General features: G+C 44.9%; 1 protein-coding gene across 1 annotated transcript in view; it reads right to left on the bottom strand.

Annotated features, from left to right (window-relative positions):
• cfap58 (cilia and flagella associated protein 58) overlaps positions 1-26,349 on the bottom strand; it is a 208,674-nt gene that overhangs the window by 120,884 nt on the left and 61,441 nt on the right. The window contains exons 9-10 of the mRNA XM_080206048.1: positions 25,907-26,098; positions 8,849-9,010 (exon numbers count right to left, since the gene is read on the bottom strand). Of these exons, the coding sequence (XP_080062174.1) occupies positions 8,849-9,010; positions 25,907-26,098 (354 nt within the window). The remainder of the gene's footprint in view (positions 1-8,848; positions 9,011-25,906; positions 26,099-26,349) is intronic.

A 26,349-nucleotide genomic window follows, 5' to 3' on the forward strand; every position in this document is an offset into this window, starting at 1 on the left:
TGTCTTTGTAGCACACTTACAGCAATCCTTTTCCTAGCACTGTGCTGAATACATTAGGTAAGGTGTCCATCAGCCCTTTCAGCATTCAAATCGCAAGTTGGAGAGTAAGGTTATTAAAATAAGCTTTGTTCCTTTTTACAGTGTTTAAATCTTAAAGCTGAAAATGTGACCTGCATACTGAAATTCACAATCAAACTCAATTATTAGATTGCATTACTTTTCCAAATAATGCAAATGCTGTTATAATGAAAGCTGGTTATTTTGTGAATAAAATTAGCCCTGATGGCTGTGAAATTCATTTTCTAATTCTCCATTATCAACGGCATGCTTAAGATATTTGTCTGGCTCCTTACAGCCCGCATTGACTAATTAAAAAGATTAACTACATGATCCGAACTAGGTTATAATTGGTCTCAGCAACTACAGGCTTGTGTAAAGATGGAAAATAAACTCCTGAGTTTTTTTCCAGTGACTCTCTGCTGAAAAATGTATAAATGGATACCTTGTGAGGATAAAACTGAACTTGGCCATGATACCTTTCCAGGTAGGACATATGCTGACATTTTCCTTCCAGACTCATTAATGAATCATAGAATTCAGTGTAGAGGGAGGCCATTAAACCCATCGAGGCTGCACTTACAACAATCCCATCCATTTATCCTGATAGTCCCCCTGACACTGAGAGGCAATTTGCCATGGCCAATCAACCTAACCCGTACATCTTTTGCTTGTGGGAGGAAACCCAAGCAGACACAGGGAGAACACGCAAAATCCACACAGTCACCCAAGGCCAGAATCAAACTCAGGTCCCCGGTGCTGTGAGGCAGTCGTGCTAACCATTGTGCTACTGTGCCACTGAAGAATGAATACTCAACTGGGGTTGTTATTGTCACTCCTGCAAGTGTCAGCTAACTCAGTGTATATACAACTGAACCTGGACACTTCCTGATCCATGAAGTTTAGATTCTTACAAGGCGAGGAATGGTATCTGATCCATTCATTTTTCTCCTTATCCTTCTTGGGAATGGAGAGGGGGGAAAAAAAACTTTTAATCTTTAAAATATTATTTTCTCATCAGTTTTCAAACGTCAATGTTCAGAATACATGTGGTGTAGGGCAGCATCAAGTCACGTTTATTCCCCACCCCCACACCAAGAATGTCTCTTTTTGGTCTCTCATTACCATAATCCTAACTTGTGAACCAAGCAGTGTTATAGGCTGCAGGGTTGGCGGCGCTGCAAAAGGTTGTTGCTGACACCAAGGACGTGGTGCCACCGTAACAGTCAAACCACCGGCTGTGCTAAGTACAGCCTGAAAATAGCCGCGTGGTGCATTGACGCAAGTCTGACCTTTCAGTTTAACAAAACTGTGACAAATTTGCAATTCCCAATTACATCATAACACCATGGTGTGGAAAAGTAGGAGAGGCTGCTGGAGGTATTTCTAGTCAGCATGGAGAAATGTAACATGACTGTTTTAGCTGATCTGACTTGGAGACACTTCAAATGTCAGCCAGCAGGAACTGACTTTCAATGACACAACAGTCACACACAGCACCCACGTAAAGAGATCACATGGGTACACTGAAAAAGAAACACAGAAACATCGAAAATAAGAGTGATTGACCCTTCAAGCCTGCTCCGCCATTCACCATGATCATGGCTGATCATCCAACTCAGTAACCTCAGTAACCCCCATATCCTTTGATCCCAATCACCTCAAGAGCTTTATCTACTCCTTCTTTGAAATGTACAATGTATTTTCTGTGAATTCCACAACCAGGCCACTCTCCAGGCGAAGAAATTTCTCCTTATCTCAGGCCTAAGAGGTTTACCCCATACCTTCAGACTGGGACCCCTTGGTTCTGGACTCCCCCATCATCATGAACAGTCTTCCTGCATTGACCCTGTCTGGTCCTGTTAGAATTTTATAGATTTCAATGCGATCTCCCTCAGCCTTCTAAACTCCAGCAAATATAATGTTAACTGACTCTCCTCAAACGTCAATCATCCATCATCCCAGGCATCAGCCTGATAAACACTTTGCTGCACTAGCAAGAACATCCTCCCTCAGTTAAAGAGATCAAAATTGCACATGATATTCCAGTAATGGTCTCACCAAGGCTCTGTATAACTGCAGCAAGACATCTGTGCTCCTGTATTCAAATCTTCTCACTATGAAGGCCAATATATCATTTACCTTTTTTCACTGCCTGCTGCACCTGCATGCTTACTTTCAGTGACTGGTGGATGAGGACACCCAGGTCTCATTGCACATCCCCTCTCCTAATTTATGGCCATTCAGATAGTAATCTGCCTTTTTGCTACCAAAGTGGATAACCTCATATTTGTCCATGTTAGACTACAACTATCAATCATTTGCTCATTCACTCAACTTATCCAAATCACACTGAAGGATCTTTGCATCTCCCCACCGCCCCCCCCACCCAGCTTTGTCTTGCACTCTATTTTCCCCTTCTTAATCAATCCCTTCGTCCTCCTTTGCTGAATTCTAAACTGCTCCCAATACTAAGTCTGCTGTTATTTTTCTGGCCAATTCGTTTGTATGCCTCCTCCTTAGATCTAATAATATCCCTAATTTTCCTTGTAAGCTATGGTTTGACCACCTTTCCAATTTTATTTTTGCACCAGGCAGGAATGAGCAATTTGTTGCAGTTCATCCATGTGCTCTTTGAATGTTCCCCATTGCCTTTCCACTGTGATCCTTTTAAGTAACATTCTCCAATCCATCATAGCCGGTTTGCATGTCATAACCATCATAGATTCCTTTATTTAGATTCAGGACCCGACTCTCAGAATCAACTCCATCATTCACCATCTTGATGAAGAACTCTATCTGTAAGCTTCATTTTACACTGCATGGAGTTACGTTCAATAACATTTATACAGGAGACTGGTATTTATTTTCCTTAAACTTACCTATCATCCATTATAATACCTTACACAGATAGGCAGTCCATTAGGATTGAGGATGACTTGCTCAATTCCTTTTCTGAGACGGCTGATAGTTCTAAATTACAATCAGCAGACTCTGCTACATGAGGGGCAGGTGGCATTTGAAGGTTTGGATTGATGAGTTGTTTGACAGTTTCCCTCCGATGCCTCGACTTCACCGCTATACATTTCCAACAGAGTTCTTTTTTGTGCTTGGTGCCTTCATGAATAACCCTTCTCCATTTTGGTTGGGTCACAAATCAGGGTCTCTCATGATCAGTGTATATGTCAAACCTCTGCACAGGTGCTTTGAAAGCATCCCTAAAGCATCCCTACTATCCTCCTGGGAGTCGACTAATGTGGCTTAATTCTGAGTAGAGTAGTTACTTTTGACATTTGGAGTGGGATCTTACTGGCTTGCCACGCTGCTCGATTGGCATGGTGAGCCAGTAAGATGGAGTAAGGGGCGAAAAATCAGGCTCGCACCGATTTCTTACCTCTCACAATATTGCCAGCCTCATTCTGCCAGCTGATTTAAATATTAATGACATATTTAGTATGTTATTAACAAGCCTTGGATGCTATCATCGGGGTTCCCTTGCCATAGTCCCTTCGCCAGTCAAGGTCTTTACAGGCGAGGATCAGAGATGGTCCTCACCAATGGGGACCAGGTGTGATCACCAAGGGGGCACTCTCGGGGTGCAGAGCCTGATAGGGGTGGTGCCTGCTAGGACAGGGCCCGAGGGTGCAGGGTCTGATTGGGCGAGGCCTGATGGCGGTAGGCAGGGAGAGAAGATCAGGAGGGAGCTCTGTAGCAGGGGAGGCAAGGGGGGAAACTCAGGGGGTGGGGGCTGGTGGCAATCAGGGAGGGGAGCAATGGGAGAGGGACGGCAAGTGGGGCTGGTTGAGGAAGGGGAGGAGGGGCAGAGAGGGGAAGAGAGACAGATCTCCCAGTATATCTGTCTGGGATATGTTGATTATGTTAATAACAGTGATCTGGGAGGATCGCTACTGGCCGGATGTCTGGTGCAATTCCCATTTTTGTCCTCCTGGTAACATTTCCCGCCCTCTATGCTACTTGATCAGAGCAGCAGGGCGGAAAAATTGTGCCCATCACCTTTCTTTAAGATGGTCACAATTACAGTGTCTCTGGGATCTCGTGGCATGTTCTTCTCCTTCCAGATAAAAGAAATTTGGTCATCTGTTTGTGCCAATAGTGCTTCTCCACCGTGTTTTAGTGTTTTGCTGAGGTTTCCATCTTCCTGTTCTTTAGCTGTTCTTTGGATGGCCTTTTCTATCTCTTATCAGGTTGGGGTTGTACTGAGATGATGGTGGATAGCTGCTGCGAGATAACATCGAGGACACTCGCGTCAAAGGGCCCGATTACACCATCAAGTTGCACCTGTGTTTGGGTGCGAAAACTTGGTGAAGTCGGGTGTGAGGTGAGTAGCATGATCCACGATCCCACTCCCCCTTCACCAAGGGCCTAAATGGCTGCCATTGGCGTGTCGCGTCCGAAACGGGTGCAATGTCAATTTAAATGCATTTGCATATATTTAAATTGACTTAATGGGCTGTACACTCAGAATTACCGGCACTTCCCCCTTTACCATCACTTTCGCCCATTCAGATTTGGCACAAAACAGATATGCTCGGCAAAGGTCTGGTTCAGGCGCTCCAGCTTCTGAGGAGGTAAGTTCAGAGTTCTTGGCGGCTCTCTGACTCAGATCAGTGATGTAGTGGTGGTGGTTGCGGGGGAGGCAGGTCAAATGGCTCGCTGGTGGGGGAGGGTTGTCAGGTGGGAGGGGGGCAGGAGCAGGGAGTGTCCGCTGCCACTCTGCGTGCGTTCGGTGCGGGGGGGCGGGGGCGTGCAGAGGGGTCCCTGGGCTTGATGGAACAAGGCCTTGAACAAGTGACAAGGGGGGTGCAAGATGACGAGAGGTCGGGCTTGCTGTATGGGCCTGAGACATACAAACACCCACACTCCTACCAGACTTCTTTCTCCATCCCACAGGACCTCTCTCCCTGGGATTCATAAAGTGCACTAGCGCTTGCCCTCCTCCTGCAGTCTCGCTCTTTGCAATTCCACTGACCTTGCTGAAGTTTCGCTCTTTATAACTCTAATCCCCTCACTGAAGTCTCACTCTTTAAAGCTCCGCTCTCCTAGTTTAAGTGCCCCGAGTTCTGGATTGTCCCACAAGAGGAAACATAATTTCCATGTCCACCTTGTCAAGGTTATTTAGGATCTTATAGATTTCTATCCAGTCACCCCTTACTACTCTAAACCAGTGAAAACAAGCCCAGTCTATCCAACCTTTTCTCATAATATCTTCTAGCTCAGACAGCAGCTGGGTCACTCATAGCTACAGAAGCCTGGAGCAGGATGGCTTCCCGTGGTTGCTTGTTTTCCATCCATTGCTCACTCAGCAATGAGCAGACCTCTCACTGGTATAGTCGGCTGGCCAAGCTGGAGTATTGCCAGTCAGCAACCCCAAATCCACTCAGAATCCCTTCAACAAAAAGAGAAAACACTGGAAAATTTCAGCAGGTTTGGCAGCATCTGTAAGGAGACAAAAGAGCTGATGTTTAGAGTCCAAATGACCCTTTGTCAAAGCCGTGCTTTCTCTCCTTACAGATGCTGCCAGACCTGCTGAGATTTTTCAGCGTTTTCTCTTTTGGTTTCAGATTCCAGCATTCGCAGTAATTTGCTTTTATCCAGAATCCTTTTAACTACCTGGTGTAGGCAGGCACTCCACATTCTGAAGAATTATCATAGCCTCTGCTTCTGCCTGAACATATCTGGTTATAGTTACAAAGCAAAGCCTTATAGCAATCCATTATGTTACAAGCAACAAAAATTAAAGCCTAGGATTCAGATCAATACTGGAAAACTCAATTTTCACAGTCACTTAGCATTGCTTAAATCTCAAGTCTCTGAGCAGCTCACTACTTCAATTCAAAGCTCATCAGGTACCCCAGCCTACCCTTCCAAACATCCAGAACCATTTCACTTTCCAAAAGAATACCTCTCATTCCTGCTTTTCGCAAGATGCTCAAAGTTTAAATGTGGTATCACAGCACGATCCATATTTATTTATACATTTAAGCTAAATTACTTTAAGTTGTACCATATTTGAACTTCTACCAGTCTGGAAATATAACAGTGATTTGATTAATTAATTGTCTGGTGTGGATCTGAGTCATGACTGAGAAGATTCCTCCTTTGAGTTGATCCCTCTGTGACCCTAGTTTAAAGTTTATTTATTAGTCACAAGTAAGGCTTACATAAACACTGCAATGAAGTTACTGTAAAATTCCCCTAGTCGCCACACTATGGTCGGGTCAATGCATCTAACATCTTTCAGACTGAGGGAAGAAAACAGGGCATCTGGAGGAATCCACACAGACATGGGGAGAATGTGCAAACTCCGCACAGACAGTGGCCCAAGTTGGGAATTGAACCCGAGTCCCTGGCACTGTAAGGCAACAGTGCTAACCACTGTGTCACTGTGCCGCTGTGCAAGTAATAGTCCCATCAAACAGCAACAAAGCAGTCGAGCTTCATAATCGGTTGCACTGCCTCTGGGCACGGGAGAGCAAAGTCAGAAGTTCTCCTGTTGGAAAATCTTCACGCGTGGACGGTCACTTCAACAAGGGGCTGTTGCCTACTATGAATCAGTGAGGTGGATCCTGAATTTACACGAGTGGGTAAAAGGGCCATAGTGGGTAGGCGCTCCATTTTATATCTCATCACTGGCTTCAATGGAAGTGAAAATTGGAAGGGATGTTAAACGGGCTGCCTACTCATTACCGCACAGAGTCAGAATCTACCCCACTGAGTTCAGGAAAGGAATGCATAAATTGTCCTTTCCTGGTTTTGCACACATAAAGTTATTTGAGAATGAGGTGGTTGATTTTGCAATTCAAATTTCCCACATACAAAATATTCCGACAGGACATAGAACGCAGTAAAGATTTAACACCAGGTATCTTCACACATCCTCAATTTATGAATTGGACACTTAAGAGGTTCCTGAGGTCTACATGTGGTAATTGGCTTTCTTGGGCACGCTATGTACCTACCAATCCTCATTTTCAGTTTCTTTTAACCTCCTCTATCCCCTGTGCACACCAATTCAGCGATGTAGAAACAGTGAATAAAATGTGTTATTGTCCATTGTGAAATACCAGCATGTGGTTATTATACACTGCAAATGGGTGACTGGCATACCTGAGGGGAATGAGTAATAAGCTCTGAATCATCACATTGTAGGTATAGGTGGAAGCCACTGTTTGCTATTTAAATGGGTAAGAACAGGACCTTGCCACAGTTGTTGAAGTTTAGAAAGTTGATCTGGTGAAAGGGGTCAGCCAGTAAATGATTCATGCGCTTCACCGGAAGCTTCTTACTTGAGGAATCCACAGGGTGAGACATTAATCCAACACTGAAAGCAGCACAAGAAAATTGAATCATTTGATTATGCTCAGCCAGAACTCTGAACTCTCTCCAATAATGAGACTCTGTTGTCTTTCTGTGGGAAAGAGAATGATTCCTTTGATGATTTTCCATGGCTATATGTAACATGATATTGCGCTCTATAGATTCAGTCTAGGTCTTTCTTTATGCAACAATTATGCTTTGTCAATAAATTGTAATGATTTTTTTTTGACTGACTGGCATTTAATATCCTCTAACGTGGAATGGATTGGTAGCCATTGTCGTACAAGGCAAAGATTGAACTGACACACTTTACTGTCACTGGGATTGTTCTTCGATCCCCTAAACCATCCAAATCTGTAAGGATAGATAGCTTCCACACTGCTGGGTAGGGAGGAGGGTTAAGCCAATGAGAAAATGATGCAGAAATATTCAAAACAATGACAGCATAGAAGTAATTTTGCAATTCTGCTCTCTCCACAGGGAAGCTGTATCTGCAGGGAACAGGATCATAAATTAGTAGCCCCAGTTCTCTGACTGTACGTGAACTGCGACTGTTTCTGGGAGTGCATAATCTCACTAAAATGATAAGCAGGGCTACATATCACTTCTGCAATGTGGTGTAATTGGGGATAAGGGATACTAATTTGAGAAGGTATATTCACACAATGGTTATACTTCAAATTTGGGAACATTTGTTGAAGGTAATTGTTAAACAATATCCAAGTCCAACAAAAAAGGTCCATCCACCACTCTATAATCTGTGCCAAATGCACGATTATCATCGTCACTGACAAGAAGCTTAAGTGGACCAGTGGTATCAACCTCTGGCATTAAGAAATGGGCTGGATGGTTTACAATGAGTACTTCACATTCCTGACTCCCTCCCCACTCCTTCCCCAAAAATAACCTCTCTAGCACCTAAGTCCAAATCAGCTACGAGGTGAGATACCCATAAGCATTCACTGTAAAGGTGCCACCACCAAAAGTGGGACGACTCACAACACTGTTGTCTGCTGATTAGTACCCTTGCTGCTGGTCAATACTGATCTTGTTCACCACCAGAGCGCTGTGGCTCCACTTCAAGGAGATGCACTTGAGGAACTTGTTAAGCTTTCTTCAAACAGCACTTCCTGATCCATGATACTTACCACCAAGAACAGCAATGCTTTGGGAATCTCATCACCTATAATTTCTTTTCTCAAGTTACAAGTACATTGCCAATCCTTCATTATTGCTGGGTCAAAATCCTGTAATTCTCCACCAAACATCATTATGGGAACCATCACAACAAAGACTGCAATACGGTTTTGAGAAAAAGGACAAATGCTCTCACTTTCACCTGACAACCTGGGTGGCAATGTATAAGATCTTATCAGGGTCCCCATACCACAAAATAATTTTTATTCAACAAAAATATATTAAAACTTGGCATTGCAAGAAATGGTGTCCGTACCTGAGCTTCAATCAAGTTCTTGCTGTAAAGGTTTCTGTCAGATCGCACAGCCTCGTAGAGATTCTGCTGCTGTTTCAGTTTACTGTCAGCCTCTGAGATTTTCTTCTTGAAGTCAAAATTCTGCATCTCGTACACCTTAATGTCTTCCATGTACAGAAGAACCTGCAGAGGAAATATCACTTGACACTTAGAGACCCATAATTTGATTATAGTGGTAGGTATAGGACTTAAAAAAAACATTAAACCAGTTGTTCCTCACAGATTGAAGTTTGTTAGTACGAAGTGGCTAATACAATATTTTTTTCTAACTTTTAAATTAGCCAATTTTATACTTCGCCCAAACATTTAGAACTCGATTCAGATTGTGCTTTTTATAGGATAGTGCTCCATTTCTTTTGCAACAACGCGATATGTCCCCATGCCTTTTAACCAGCAAGGTTGGTATTTCCAATTCCTGTACCAATCATCACCGCACCCAAGTGTGTCTGAAAATCTCATGCGAATTAGAACTGAAATGAGGAAAATCTAGCACTGTGTATACTTCGAACCGAGACTAACCAAACATTTCATTCATAATGGTCCAGGCTTACTTCCAGCTCCGAGATATGAAAGTGCAGGCAGTATTCAGAGTGAAACACTGTTATTACATTAATTAATGGAGCTCAAAGTGTTTTAATGTCTACTTTAATAGATTGGTTAGGCTAAACTCAATCATTTTTACAGATGAAAAGCCATTAGCTGTGAATGTGATCAGTAACATCCCAGGTGACACGAAAATTGATGGTGTGGCGAATAATGAGAAAGAAAGCAGAGGATGATATATCGGGCTGGTCAGATGGGCAAAACAGTGACAAATGGAATCTAACCCTGAAAAGTGTGAGGTGATGCATTTTGGGAGGATGAGCAAGGTATCGGAACACACAATGAACAGTAGGATGCTAGAAAGTACAGAGAACAAGAGGAATCTTGGGTACATAGAATCCTGCAGTGCAGAAGGAGGTTTTTTGTCCCATTGAGTCCACACTAGCCACAATCCCAGGTGCCATCCTCACAACTCCATGCATTTACCCTAGCTAGTCCCCCTGACACTAAGGGGCGATTTAGCACCTAACCTGCACATCTTTGGATGGTGGAAGGAAACTGGAGCACCCAGAGGAAACCCACACAGACATGGGGAGAACGTGGGTTCACAAACTTCATATATACAGCAACCCAAGCCAGGAATCGAACCCAGGTCCCTGGCTCCGTGAGGCAGCAGTGCTAACCACTGTGCCACGGTGCCTCCCACATGTCCAAAGGTCCCTGAAGACAGCAGGATGGATAGATGAGGTGGTTAGGTACGTATATGAGATACTTGCCTTTATTAATCAATGCATAGAATATAAGAGCAGGAAGGTTATGATGAAGCTGTATAAAATGCTTGTTAGGCCACAGTGAGAGAATTTCTAGTTCCCACATTCTAGGAAGGAAGTGATTGCACTAGACAGGCTGCAGAGGAGATTCATCAGGATGTTGCCCAGACTGGAGTGTTTTGGCTAGCAAGAGAGACTGGCTTGACTGGGATTGTTTTCCTTAGAACAGAGAAAGCTGGGTGGGGATTTAATCGAGGTACACAAAATTATGAAGAACATGGATAGGAAGCTGGGAAGAATTTTTTACCCTTAATAGAGTAGTCAATAACCAAGCAGCATACATTTAACGTCAGAGGTAGGAGATAAAGAGAAACTTTGGGAAAAACTCTTCCATGCAGACTGTGGCAGAAATCTGGAACACTCTGCCTGAAAAGGTGGTAGAGGTGGGAACCCTCGCAATATTTAAGTAACATTTAGATGAGCACTTGAAAACTATAGCATATAAGGCCATGGATCAAGTGTTGAAAAATGGGGTTAAAATAGATAGGTAGTGTAGCCACACTGGATCAAAGGGCCGCTTTCTGTGCAGTAAAACTCTATGACTTACATCCCAATAGCATGACAATATGATAATTTTATAATCCTGTGATTTGAATGTACACATTAAGCAATCACTATGTTTCATTATTCTGGTTCCACCTGTTTTGAAAGCATTTTGCCCTTTATCACTTGCTCAGCTGGTCTGTTGACAGACATTATCCAGTCAATTGATATCCACTAAAAAAAAATCAAAAGGCCATAGCCAGATCATATTAAGAAGTAAGTCATGTGTTGGGCAAAAGCAACAAAGCAAGTTTGAGAGCTGAAGGGCAGTTAATCAAGCAGGAAGATGGCAGGTGGGGACCTCCCCTGCCTTCCACCTCCAGTTGATTAAATTTGGGATGGAAAGGCCCTTGGACAGCCTTCCTGGCCCACCACCATTTGAGGCTATTAAGTGTTCACCCAGTGATGGGTAGGGGGCTCGCCACGCAGGAAGCATGATAAGCAAACCCGTCCAGTGTTACTTACTGGCTTAAGGGAGCATTCCCTCAGTCAAAGGCACTCAGCATTGAAAAGAGGGCCCACTGAGAACCATCACCTTGATGCTGACTCCTCTCTCTCCCTCAAACTCCTTCCACCATCCCATGACCCACACTCATCATCAGATGCGCCCGCCACTTGTGCGACAGTCAAGACAGTATAGAACAAGAGGTCATAGATATTGAGTGAGAGAAGGTAGATTCAAAACTGAGATGAAGAGAAACTACTTCTTCAGAGGGCTGTGAATTGGTGGAATTCACTGCCCCAGAGTGCAGTGGAGGCAGAATCAATCAACAGATTCAGAAAGAGATAAGATATGTTTCTGATGGATATGTTTCTGAAGATATGTTTCTAAGGAGGAAATTGCGAGGCATCTTGAAGGCAATTGCTTGATAGAGCGGACGCAGCATGGTTTCATTAAAGGGAAGTCGTGTCTGACAAATTTACTGGAGTTCTATGAGGATGTGTCTAGGGCGGTGGATAGAGGAGAGCCGGTGGATGTGGTCTTTCTGGATTTTCAGAAGGCGTTTGACAAAGTACCTCACAAGAGGTTATTGCAGAAGGTCGAGGGACATGGAGTTGGGGGTAGGGTGTTAGCGTGGATAGAGGATTGGTTGTCAAATAGGAGGCAGAGAGTGGGGGTCAACGGGTGCTATTCGGATTGGCGGATGGTGACTAGTGGAGTGCCCCAGGGGTCGGTGCTGGGGCCTCAGCTTTTTACCATTTATATAGATGATCTGGAGGAGGGAACCGAGTGTAGGGTGTCGAAATTTGCTGATGACACCAAGATTGGGGGAACGGCAAATTGTGCGGAGGGTGTGGAGAGTCTGCAGAAGGATCTAGATAGGCTGGGTGAATGGGCCAGGAAATGGCAAATGGAATTTAATGTTGGCAAGTGTGAGGTGGTCCACTTTGGTAGGAATAATGGTAGGAAGGACTATTACTTACGTGGCGAAAAACTGCAGCAGGCGACGGTACAGAGGGACCTTGGGGTCCTTGTGCATGAGTCGCAAAAACCCAGCTTGCAGGTGCAGCAGGTGGTCAGGAAGGCGAATGGGATGCTGGCCTTCATAGCGAGGGGGATTGAATATAAAAGTAGGGAGGTCTTGCTGCAGCTGTATAGGGCACTGGTGAGGCCGCAGCTGGAGTACTATGTGCAGTTTTGGGCGCCGCACCTGCGCAAAGATATTTTGGCCTTGGAGGGAGTGCAGAGGAGGTTTACTAGGCTGATACCGGAGTTGAGGGGGTTGAGCTATGAGGAGAGGCTGAACAAACTAGGCTTGTACTCGTTGGAGTTTAGAAGAATGAGGGGAGATCTCATTGAGACATATAAGATGATGAATGGGATGGATAGGATAGAGGTGGAGAGACTCTTCCCGCTCAAAAAAGACAGTAGGACTAGGGGGCACAGCCTCAAGATAAAGGGGAGGCGGTTTAGAACGGAGTTGAGGAGGAACTTCTTCACTCAAAGGGTGGTGAATCTCTGGAATTCTCTGCCCGTTGAAGTGGTGGAGGCTGCCTCGCTAAATATTTTTAAGACGCGGGTTGATGGGTTTTTGATAAGAGAGGGGATTAAGGGTTATGGGGAGAGGGCGGGAAGGTGGAACTGAACCACGACAGATCAGCCATGATCTTATTGAATGGCGGGGCAGGCTCGAAGGGCTAGATGGCCTACTCCTGCTCCTATTTCTTATGTTCTTATGTTCTTAAGAACATAAGAATTATGTTCTTATGATGAAAAGTGGGATAAAGGGCTGTGGGGAGCAGGCAGGAAAGCAGTGTTGAGACCAGGGTAAGATCAGCCATGATCATGTCAAATGGTGCAGCAGGCTAGAAGAGCTGAATTGCCACTCCTACTCCTGATCCTTATATTTCTACGTTCCTATCACTCATCTGTGGCCTGGCATCTGGTGAAGAAACTGCACAATAAGAAGTCACACAACACCAGGTTAGAGTCCAACCAGTTTATTTGATAGTAATCTTACAAGCTTTCGGAAATGGTGTTCCTTCATCAGGTGTGTGGACTCTAACCTGGTGTTGTGAGACTTCTTACTGATTGGACTCTAACCTGGTGTTGTGAGACTTCTTACTGTGTTTACTCCAATCCAACGCTGGCATCTCCACATGAAGAAACTACACCTCAGATGGTTCATATTAGCATTCACAGTGGCATTGAGTCATGCGCCTCTGATTGCCTGGCAGCTCCGGGCATTCAAAACTTCAGCCCCTGGCATTGCTGATCACAGAGAATGTCCATCACTGGCCTGTCACATGCTTGAGTGCCACATGATGTGGTGAGACATCCTTAAAAGAGGGAACATAGGGCTCTCGCCAACTCTCCAGCTGGCAGATAAGGCCATATGGCCTCTATTAAATACCACCCATTGAGTGTATTTTCCACATAATTTACAAACCTGTACATATATATGCAATAGTGATCAGCAAGTTTGTGGATGACACCAAGATGACAGGGTTGGCGGGTACTGAGGTGGAATGTCAGGTGATACAACAGGATATAGATAGGTTGATACATTGGGCAGATAGGTGGCAGATGGAATTTAATCCTGACAAATGCGAGGTGATGCATTTTGGAAGGAATAATGCAGAGAGGAGCTATGTGATAAAAGGTAGACCGATTAGGAGTATAGAAATACAGAAGGACCTGGGAGTGCAGGTTCACAAATCCATGAAGGTTGCGACACAAGTGGAGAAGGTGGTTAGGAAGGCTTATGGAATGCTAGCCTTTATAGGAAGGGGTATAGAGTATAAAAGCTGCCATCTAATGCTTCAGTTGTATAGAACGTTGGTTAGACCGCATTTGGAGTACTGCGTCCAGTTCTGGTCACCTTACTACCGGAAGGACGTGGAGGCTCTGGAGAGGGTTCAGAGGAGGTTTACCAAGATGTTGCCTGGCATGGAGGGGCTGGGTTACGAGGAAAGGTTGGAGAAACTGGGACTATTCTCCTTGGAAAGACGGAGATTGAGGGGGGGCATGATAGAGGTATATAAGATACTGAAGGGAATAGATAGAGTCAATAGTGAGAGACTGCTCCCTAGACTGGGTACAAATACGAGAGGTCATGATTTAAGGGTGAGGGGGGAGAGGTATAATTTGGATGTGAGAGGAAGGTTCTTTACGCAGAGAGTTGTGGGTGTATGGAATGCGCTACCGCGTAGGGTGGTGGAGGCAGGAATGTTGGACTCGTTTAAACATCATTTAGACAGACACATGAGTGAAACGAGGATGGAGGGTTATAGTAGGGGCTATTAAATAAGGTCAGAACCTCAGGAGACACTGGAAATGCAGACTTGTAAGTTAACGTTTTTGTCTTTTTATTCCACAGGTGGAGGTCCACCTCGTTGTCAAACGAGGGGCATGCACACAGTGGGTCGTGCGTGGGCTGCTCTTGGAGGTTCCGGGAGTGGCCTAGTACTTCGTGCCGGTGTGTGTGCTTGATCCTGGACCGGTAGACGGGCGCCGCAACAGCTCGGTGACTAGCACTGCTGGCTGTGCAGATACATGGATTTGGGCCTGTGTCTGTGGGAGTTTGCGCATTCTCCCTGTGGTTGCGTGGGTTTCCTCCGGGCGCTCCGGTTTCCTCCCACACCCCAAAGATGTGCTCTTAGGCTGATTGGTTTACCAAATTGACACTATTCTCCCCTGAATCTGGCTAAGTTAGGGGTTCCATTCGTAGACACGCAGGGTAGAATAGGTGTAGGGTGATGCGGCGGCGCGGGCTCGTTGGGCCGAAGGGCCTGTTTCCCGTGCTGGGTTGTTGTTTGCTCTTTGTTTAATAGAATGTCATTTTCCTTCTATTTGGGTTTAATCCATATTTAATTCATGCAAATACTCAAATGTAGCAGGCCCTACGCCAGATGTTAAATGGTGTGCATGAACAATGTGATATGTCAAACGTACTGAATGTCTAAGCTGCTGTACAGGAGAGCACCACACCCCCATTTTGTGTTGCACTTCACTCCCCCAGCAAGCAATCAAATTAACAAAAGTTACCAACCGAGAAATTACATTTAAACCTGAATCTAACTTTCCCCTGTGATCACATTAAGCTGCTCCATTGTACAAAATTATCAAAATAAATTCATTTAATTTACCGGAATACTACACAAGTTCAACCTGATTTTGGATAAGTTAACCATATTTGATTATTTTCTTTCTTACTTTCAGCTTACTTTAATATTCCTTAATGTTATTTTGTGCTTGAATTAAAATTTGAGATGTGCACGTTATAATGAATTCACAATTGAAATAAATTAAGAGCAGCTTTCACATGGAAAAACATTATTAAATATTAATAGTGCCACTTACTAATAGCTTAGTCACTGCAGCCATTTAGAACACAATAATAGAAAGCAAAGCTGCTGCAATAGTCGGAGGAAAGGAAGAAACAAAATGAAAAATAATGTGCATGGGTCTTTCAGTTTTAGGGCTGGGGAGAGTGCTGGAGAGAGGTGAGTGTCTGAGTCATAGAATGGAATCATCGAATCCCTACAGTGCAGAAGGAGGCCGTTCGGCCATCGAGTCTGCACCGACCACAATCCCAACCAGGCCCTATTCCTGTAACCCCACATATTTATCTGCTAATCCCCTGACACTAGGGTCAATTGAGCATGACCCATCAACCTAACCAGCACATCTTTGAACTGTGAGAGGAAATCAGAGCACCTGGGGGAAACCCACACAGACATGGGGAGAATGTGCAAACTCCACACAGACAGTGACACGAGGCCAGAACTGAACCCGGGTCCCTGGCACTGTGAGGCAACAGTGCTAACAACTGTACCGTCCCTGAGTGTGTGAGGGTGAAGCGGTTGTACATCCCACATAGTGACTCCATGTGGCAACTGGATGCAAAACAGCCTAAGCTTCTCTAGGTCAGTTGAAAGATAGTAAGGGTACCCCATATCTGTGAAATGCTTTAGATCAGGCATTTACACAGACTTTTTGTTTTAAAAAGGCAGCAACAGAAAATTTGAATTTTATTTCCTCGTTTTCAGTTCGGAAAATTTCTGGGTAACCATTGAAGGCAAAGGCCGGGATTCTCCCAAAAAATTCTAAATGGGAGTAACTCCCGCTGATATTTTTCAGCGTAATTTTCACATTGCTCTCCCACTCTCTGAGCACCAAAGAGTGCCCGAGCAGTATTCCCTCTGAAAATCAGTGGGCGGGGCCTATTCCTGCCCAAGAGGCCAGCAGCATAGCGTTGAGCAAGCCACTGCTCATGCGCCAATCTATCAGAGCACAGATTGGTCCAGATCACTGGCCAGCCCTGCGACCCTGCCCATTGCTGCTCCTCCTCTCCTTTCCACCTCCCCCCCTTTCCCTTTCTCTCTCTCTCCTCAAGAGGGAACTGCAACAAATTCTAAGACAATATGGACAAACTTGCAGAATGGGCATGCACTCAGCAAATTAATTTCAACATTATTCAGTGTGAAGTGTTATATTTTGCCAACAACACCATTTGACCATGTTAAGCAATGCAAGTTGGCATGTTAATGGTTTTCAAGCTTGATTTTAAGTTTCTCACAGTAATCCCTTCAAAATAAATACTTCAGAAATGAAAACTGATTCATGGCCAACACAGTCTCCAGTTTTAAAAGGTAAGCCTGATCAAGTTTGATCAATCTGCATTCAAATTCTGCATGCGTTAGCAATTGGATCCCAAAGATAAGCAAAACATGTAAATTATGGAGAGTGCAAAACTGTGCATTCCAGGACACAATCTTATTGTAACCTCAGTAAATTCTGGGGGTTTTTGTGACTCCCTGCTTAGTCAAGGTGAGGCCGCTTGAATTGACAGTTTCAACTGAAGATTTCTGTTCACAGGGTTAGCTAGAAACCGGGCGTGATTTTTTTCCGAAGCTGCCCTGTGAAGATCTGAAATCGGCATGGGAGAAGCATCGTGGCATCCAGCCTTCAAGAAGTCCAAAGGAACGAGTTTGCGGGCCCAGCGTGGGAGCTCGGAGACCCCAAGTCCTGAAGGTCTTTGTGGCTCCAATGCTGGAGAATGGAGGGATCTGGAGAGAGAGACAGAGAGAGAGAAAGAGGTGGAGTGGGATGGGAGACAGAGACTGAAAGGACCGAGATAGAGACTGAAGGGAGAAGGGAAAAGAGGCTGACAAGAAGTCGCAAAGATGGGAAGAGGCTGGAGGGAGGGCGGAAAGTGAGGCTGGAGGAAGAGGGAAAAAAACATTGACGTGAGGAGGGAGGGGGGAAGGGGAGCCGAGAAGGTGGAGGGATGGGCAAGGAGAGTGGCAGGGGGACAGTTTAGCAGGGGAGAATGTGGTGATGAGGGGGGAGAGGTTTAGATCTTATTTGGAGCTGGAGGTGGGGGTAGTTTAGATCATGAGACCCGGGGATTAGATGGATAAAAGGTATAGACCTTGAGGCTAAAATGAATTAAGAACTGATGTGGATGAGGTCATGCTCGCAAATCTTTAGTGTATAGTTGTATTTTTTGGACCAGAGGAAAAACTGCACAAACTGAGATATTAGCTAAGTAATTAGTTTCCTTATATTTTTCAGTGTTAATTCCTGAGTGCACAGGATAGCTTTGAGAGCATGGAATAGCTTTCAGCACATTAGCTTTGAGTAGATATCAATCAGTCCAAATTAATTTCAAGTCATAACTGAGAGCATTGAGTATACATGAAATGACCTCAAAAATGACATGAGACTAGCAAATCCCCCCATTCCCTGAAGCCTCTGATCTCCTCCAGCGCAAACCTTCCAAGCTCATCACTGGCATATGTACTCCCACCAAGGCATTCCTTCAGAATTCTTCAACTCTTCCAATCTCCATCATCATGACCCTTCCCATCTGTTTTACCACTTCTCCAAATCCAACTCCAACCTTGCCCCAAAACCTGATCCTTCCAATCTAATTTCCTCCATCCCAAGACCTCCAAACAACTAAACCATTGACGTGACTGGGCGACACAGTGGTTAGCACTGCTGCTTCACAACACCAGAGACCAGGGTTTGATTCTGTCCTTGGGTGACTATCTGTGCGGAGTTTGCGTGTCTCTATGGGTTTCCTTGGGGTCCTCCGGTTTCCTCCCACACTCCAAAGATGTGCAGGTTAGGCTAGTTTACTTTAGTTTAGGTTATTTATTAGTGTCACAAGTAGGGTAACATTAATACTGCAATGAAGTTACTGTGAAAATCCCCAGTTGCCACATTTCGGCACCTGTTCGGGTACACTGAGAGAGTTTAGCCTAACCGATACACCTAAATAGCATGTCTTTGGGACTGTAGGGGGAAACTGGAGCACCCAAGGGAAACCCACATGGACACAGGGAGAACATGGGTGGGTCTGAACCATGCTGGGACCAGAGTCCTGGCGAATCATGTAAAGAGGACTGTAGACAGGGCTTTAAACTAATTGGGGGGGGAGGGTGCGAGGGTAGGTGACATTAAGAGGCCTAAAGTTAAGGAGAGGGTACAGGTAAGGGTAGAGGCTGAGGATGTCCCAATAATAAAGGGAGTAGGGGGTGTGAGTATTGTTGGTGGCGTTCCGGCAAATAGGGTCCAGGTGAAGGCTGGGATGAAGGCACTTTATCTGAATGCGCGAAGCATTCGGAATAAAGTGGATGAGCTGGTGGCGCAGATCAGCACAAATGGATATGATCTGGTGGCCATTACAGAGACGTGGCTGCAAGGTGACAGGGACTGGGAGCTGAATGTCCAGGGGTATCAAGTGTTTAGGAAGGATAGGCGGGAGGGAAAAGGCAGGGGCATAGCTCTGCTGATTAAGGATAGCATCAGGGTGGTAGCAAGGGATGATATTGGAGCCAAAGAGCAGAAAGTGGAATCATTGTGGGTAGAGATTAGGAACAGCAAAGGGAGGAAGACGCTGGTGGGTGTCATCTATAGGCCCCCGAATAATGATCTGGAGGTGGGGCGGGCTGTTAACGCGCAAATAAGTGCGGCGTGCAGGAATGGGACGGCCGTAGTTATGGGGGATTTCAATCTGCATATTGATTGGTCGACCCATGTTGGACGCGGTGGGCTCGAGGAGGAGTTCTTGGAATGCTGCCGGGATAGTTTCCTTGAACAGTGTGTGTTGGAGCCGACGAGGGAGCGAGCTATCTTGGATCTGGTGCTATGTAATGAGGCGGGTAGAATCAGGGACCTTGCGGTGAAGGATCCTTTTGGGGAGAGTGATCATTGTATGGTGGAGTTTCTGGTGCAGATGGAGGAGGACAAAGTGGGTTCCCGGACACGTGTCCTTTGTTTGAACAGAGGGGAGTACGGTAGGATGAGAGAGGAATTGGCGAATGTGGACTGGGGGAGCGCGTTGGAAGGTAGGTCTGCTGAGGAGCAGTGGAGGATCTTTGAGGAGATCTTTCTTGGTGCTCAGCAGAAATTTATTCCGATGGTCAAAAAGGACCGTAGGAGGAGAGGTAATAAGCCGTGGATAACGAAGGAGGTGAAGGGAAGTGTTAAATTAAAAGCGGAGGCGTTTAGAGTAGCTAAGAGTAGTGGGCGAGAAGAGGATTGGGAGAGGTTTAAATGTCAACAAAGATTGACAAAGAATTTGATAAAGAAGGGTAGGAGAAACTATGAAGCTGGGCTAGCGCTTAATACAAAAAAGGATAGCAAGAGTTTTTATAAGTATATAAAAAGGAAAAGGCTGGCTAGGGTGAACGTTGGACCCTTAGAGGATGAGAAGGGGGACTTAGTGGTAGGGGATGGGGAAATGGCTGAGGTCTTGAATAACTTTTTTGTTTCGGTCTTCACGGAGGAGGACGTGAATAATTTGCCGGGTGTTAGAGATGGAAAGGTGGTAGGACTGGAGGGTCTCGATGACATTACTGTTACTAGAGAGGCGGTGCTCGACAGACTGGAGGGGCTGATTGTGGACAAGTCCCCAGGACCGGATGGAATGCATCCGAGGGTTCTGAAAGAAATGGTGGAGGTGATAGTGGATGCCTGGTGGTTATTTTCCAGACGTCGCTGGATTCCGGGGAAGTGCCGGAAGATTGGAAAGCGGCTAATGTTACGCCGTTGTTTAAGAAGGGTGCCAGGCAAAAGGCAGGGAATTATAGGCCGGTTAGTTTAACGTCTGTTGTAGGTAAAATGTTAGAATCCGTCATCAAGGAGGAAATAGCAAGGCATCTTGAGGGGAATTGCTTGATAGAGCAGACGCAGCACGGTTTCGTTAAGGGGAAGTCGTGTCTGACAAATTTACTGGAGTTCTATGAGGATGTGTCTAGGGCGGTGGATAGAGGAGAGCCGGTGGATGTGGTCTTTCTTGATTTTCAGAAGGCGTTTGACAAGGTACCTCACAAGAGGTTATTGCAGAAGGTCAGGGGGCATGGAGTTGGTGGTAGGGTGTTAGCATGGATAGAGGATTGGTTGTCAAATAGGAGGCAGAGAGTGGGGGTCAACGGGTGCTATTCGGATTGGCGGTTGGTGACTAGTGGAATGCCCCAGGGGTCGGTGCTGGGGCCTCAGCTTTTTACCATTTATATAGATGATCTGGAGGAGGGAACCGAGTGTATGGTGTCGAAATTTGCTGATGACACCAAGAGTGGAGGAACGGCAAATTGTGCGGAGGGTGTGGAGAGTCTGCAGAAGGATCTAGATAGGCTGGGAGAATGGGCCAGGAAATGGCAAATGGAATTTAATGTTGGCAAGTGCGAGGTGGTCCACTTTGGTAGGAATAATGGTAGGAAGGATTATTACTTACATGGAGAAAAACTGCAGCAGGCGACGGTGCAGAGGAACCTCGGGGTCCTTGTGCATGAGTCGCAAAAACCCAGCTTGCAGGTGCAGCAGGTGGTCAGGAAGGCGAATGGGATGCTAGCCTTCATAGCGAGGGGGATTGAATATAAGAGTAGGGAGGTCTTGCTGCGGCTATATAGGGCATTGGTGAGGCCGCAGCTGGAGTACTGTGTACAGTTTTGGGCGCCGTACTTACGCAAGGATATTTTGGCCTTGGAGGGAGTGCAGAAGAGGTTTACTAGGCTGATACCGGAGTTGAGGGGGTTGAGCTATGAGGAGAGGCTGAATAAACTAGGCTTGTACTCGTTAGAGTTTAGAAGAATGAGGGGAGATCTCATTGAGACAAATAAGGTGATGAATGGGATGGATAGGATAGAGGTGGAAAGACTCTTCCCGCTTAGAAAGGACAGTAGGACTAGGGGGCACAGCCTCAAGATAAAGGGGAGCCGGTTTAGAACGGAGTTGAGGAGGAACTTCTTCACTCAAAGGGTGGTGAATCTCTGGAATTCTCTGCCCGTTGAAGTGGTGGAGGCTACCTCGCTAAATATTTTTAAGACGCGGGTTGATGGGTTTCTGATAATAGAGGGGATTAAGAGTTATGGGGAGAGGGCAGGAATGTGGAACTGAGCCACGACGATCAGCCATGATCTTACTGAATGGCGGGGCAGGCTCGAAGGGCCAGATGGCCTACTCCTGCTCCTATTTCTTATGTTCTTATGTTCAAATTCCATAGAGACAGTAACTCAAACTGGGAATCAAACCTGGGTCCTTGGCACTGTGAAGAAGCAGTACTAACCACTGTGCCATCATGTCGCCTAAGGATTGGTGGATTGGCCATGGTAAGTTGCCCATTAGTGTCTCAAGATGTGTAGATTAGGAGGATTAGTACATAAATTTGTGGGGTTACAGGGATAGAGCTGGGGTGGGATGCTCTGTTTTAGGGTCAGTGAAAACTCAATGGGCCGAGCGGCCTCCTTCTGCACTGCAGGGATTCTACGACCCCTTTCAATTTCTCTACAGCGACCTCCTGACCTCTGCACAGTTGCCCCAATCCCTCCCCCCACCGCCCCAAGTTAACAGTGAGGCATGACAACTTTGAAAGGGGAGGAAAACCTCAGTCAAATTAAGAAATAGCTTTAGGGTGATGGCAAAGCTACTTTTTAAAAGCCTGTCATTATAGAGGAAAGTTAAAACTGAGGCAGGAAAATTGAACTGAAAGGTATTACCATGTAATGATTTGACATGAACCCGCTGCAATGCTCAGTTTGTTGTCCATTATCTTAAGAAGGCACATGAACACAAGCTCTGCCACACTCTGTTTAACACTTGCCTGTGCCGTATCCTTGTGCTCATTTCAAATGAAGAAGTTAATTAATGTTGCATTTCAGGTCAATGCTCAGCACGGGAAAAGACAGATTTCAAAGCCTCATTTAAATAAGCCGTTCTAAAGCATTTGGCATCTGTACTTATTCAGCAAATTAAACCATAGGAAAGGACTATGATAAGTTAACATCCTTCCCTCTGTTCCAAGTGCTCATGTTTTAATATTACTATTATAAAAGCTGTACTGCAATTTATGTGATTAAGACTTTAATGATCTGATATTTTGACCCTCTTTAAACAGTCACTGGGAAAGTGCTTCTCTTTCTTTCCATTTTAACATAAAAAATGTTTTCAAAAAGCAACTTTGAATATTGCTGAAAAGAGGGAGACACTGCCGAAGCTTCTCATCTTGAACTCATCAGGACCAGTGCAAGAACACAGATTTCAAATGATCACAAACAATTCATATCACAGTGGTTCGCACTGCTGCCTCACAATGCCGGGGACTGACGTTCAATTCTGGCCTCAGGTGACTGTCTGTGTGGAGTTTGCACATTCTCCCCTGTGGGTTTTCTCCCACACTTCAAAGGTGTGCAAGTTAGGTAGATTGCCTATGCTGAGTTGACTTGAGTGTCAAGGGTATTAGTAGGGTAAATACGTGGGGTACGGGGATAGGGCCTGGGTGAGATTGTTGTCGGTGCAAACTCAATAGGCTGAATGGCCTCCTTTTGTAGGGTTCTGTGATTCTATGATTTTATAAGCGGTAAGGGGTGCTGATTTGTTGGCAAGTTGACTCTGGTTGGCCAAAGTGTTGCCATGGAGAAATCCAACAAGGGACGAGAAGCTCCCCAAGCTTCCGAGCAATTCAAAGAAGTAAAAAGACTTGAACACATTGCTTTTGTTTACAGATGGCATGTCCCTATTCTTCCAACAAGGATAAATAAGCTAGTGTATAAGTTCAAATAAAACCAGAAAATGCTGGAAAATCTCAGCAGGTTTGGCAGCATCTGTGGAGAGACAACAGAGCTAATGCTTCAAGTCTGGATGATGAGCTTGATTGATTATCTTAAATTAGTTGTTAATGTAGCTGTTCAGGCACTCAGGTTATTCAGCAAGTGCTCTCCAACCATGGAATCACATCTAACAGGAGGGTAAGAGATATCTTTTTTGACCTTTTCTGGGCTGCCAATTCGGAATCCAACTCCCAGCAGTTGAACTTTTTCACTATGCTCTGTAATATAATGCTCTAACTCTACTTCTTCAGAAGACTAAGAAAATTTGGCATGTCAGCTATGATCTCACCAACTTTTACAGATGCACCATTGAAAGCATCCTTTTTGGTTGTATCACAGCTTGGTATGGTGCCTGCACTGCCGAAGACCGCAAGAAACTACAAAAGGTCGTAAATGTAGCCCAATCCATCACGCAAACCAGCCTCCCATCCATTGACTCTGCCTACACTTCCTGCTGCCTCAGCAAAGCAGCCAACATAATTAAGGACCCTGTGCACACCGGACATTCTCTCTTCCACTTTCTTCCATCGGGAAAAAGATACAAAAGTCTGAGGTCACGTACCAACTGTCTCAAGAACAGCTTGTTCCCTGCTGCCATCAGACTTTTGAATGGATCTACCTTACATTAAGATGATCTTTCTCTACACCCTAGCTATGACTGTAACATTACATTCTGCACTCTCCCGTTTCCTTCTCTATGAATAGTATGCTTTGTCTGTACAGCACGCAAGAAACAATACTTTTCACTGTATGTTAATATATGTGACAATAATAAATCAAATCAAATATTAAAAAGAAGATCTTTACTGAATTCCAACCAATATACCCAACTGGCTTTTGTGAGTCCAAGTTAGAAAATGGCCAAAAAGAGTCAGGCCTTGTATTTCTCACCATTATCCAGCTGGAATAGCAAGTGTGGGGAGATAATTGGCTCACTGCAACACTCCCACATGGCTGAACAGCCTGTCAACCTTCCCTTAATAGCTTCATGAGTAACAAAATGATCATCACTCGGGTGAGGCACTGAGCACTGCAACTACTGTGCCATCACGCAACCCCCTCCCACACTGCCACCGGAAAAAGCGGAGTAAAAAGAATTGGAGAAAATAATCAGATTTTAAAATCGAGCCAAAAAAAAGCTTAAACATTTTTAAATGTGCTCAAGCAGAATTGATAAGCCTATTGGAAAAAACAAGAGGCAAATCACTAGTCAGGTCACAGCTCCTTTAGGAAGTGAGTGCTGTTGAAGACGCTGGGGTTCCTGGCTTTCAGCAATTACTTATCCTGGCAGGATAAGAGGGGCAGAATCCTGCAAAACTAAGACTGGCCAAATGACGCTGTAATAATACTGTGTTTGTACAGTTTTCAAAATACATTCTGTGATTTTGCTTCTAAATTGGCCCTTTTTCACTCAGTGAAAACAGCAACCAAATTATCTCCCAATCTGCTATTGCCACTGGTGCAGGAAAACAAACCTTTAGAGGCACAATGAGTTTCAACAAAAGAGGAATCTTTGTATCTATGAGTGGGATTTTATGGCCTCACTCATCCCAAAACCTTAAAATCCCACCCAAGGTCAACAGACCTTCCCACGGTCCACCCCTCGCCTGCTCCGATTCCCGTGGCAGGTGGGCTGGTAAAATTCAGGTCACTTATACGAGTTCAGTCCCAAGCAGCAGTGAGGTACTATATAGGATTACATAGAATATATAGCACAGAAACAGCCCATTCAGCCCAACCAGTTCATGCCGATCCTTATGCTCCATTTGACCCTCTTCCCATTTTTCCTTGTCTAAACCTATCGTCATAACCCTGATTTCTCTTCTTCTCCATTTGTTTGTCTAGTTTCCCTTGTACTGTTTGCTTCAACCACTCTCTATTGTAGCAAATTCCATATTCTCACCCTTTAGGTAAAAAAAGTTCCTTCTGAATTCCCTATTGGATTTCTTGACTGTCTCTTGATGTACTCTTCCCCAGAAACAGAAACACTCTCTCTGCATCCACACTCTGAAAGCCTTTCAAAGTCCTAAAGACCTCTGAGGTCACCCCTCAGCCTTCTTTAAAGAGGCATGATGTGGACATGCCAGCATTGAACTGGGATGGGCACAGTAAGAAGTCTCACAGCACCAGGTTAAAGTCCAACGGTTTATTTGGAATCACGAGCTTTCAGAGCACTGTTCCTTCATCAGGTGAGTAGAGTGATGAAGGAGCAATGTTCCAAAAATTCATGATTCCAAATAAACCTATTGTACTTTAATCTGGTGTTGTGAGACCTTTTGTAAAGAGAAAAGGGATCCAACCCACTAGAAGTACCATACATCCAGACTTAATTATTCATCTACCATTATTAATTTAGCTTGCAGTATGGCTCAGATCTCCCTCCAACTGTCCTTCGCCAGCTTAATGTTTAATTAATCGTGGTTTTGATTGCCTTTCATCAAAATGATGGATTCTCTTTGTCTGTTGGAGGCCAGCTTTTGCAAGCAATGTATTTTTTACAGTCACTCAGTCATGTTAACTTTATTTGTGGGTAAGGACTAACCTTCTGTGTAAGATCACTGGCTTCGTTGATGTATCGATCCCTCTCTTTCTCCAGGTGGAAAATGATTTTCCGCTGTTTCTGTGCCTCATTGTTATAGTTCTGAATCTCCTGTTCTAGGACCTTCTTAGACTGCTCGTGTAATTTGACCAAGTTCGATTGCTTCTCAGTGGCACTTACTGCCTTCAGCATATTCTAAGAGAAAAGAAAACATAACCATTGTTATTTTACTACGTACTCAAGTTTGATAAGTCATATAGTTCACTGTTGGGACAGAGCGAGACCTGAAACAAAAAGCCTACAAATCATAAAAGTGATATGTAGCTATGATGAGAATCACAGCCTTTCTGAAATTTAGAGCCTCCTAGCTTCTCTAGGATTCCACCTAATGGACAGAATAGCGAAGAAACTTTTTTTAAGCTATTGACCCAAGACAGGTCTCCAGA

This window comes from Carcharhinus amblyrhynchos, chromosome 17 (genome assembly GCF_965287045.1).
Source record: "Carcharhinus amblyrhynchos chromosome 17, sCarAmb.v2.hapA, whole genome shotgun sequence".
Classification (NCBI taxonomy): Eukaryota; Metazoa; Chordata; class Chondrichthyes; order Carcharhiniformes; family Carcharhinidae; genus Carcharhinus; species Carcharhinus amblyrhynchos.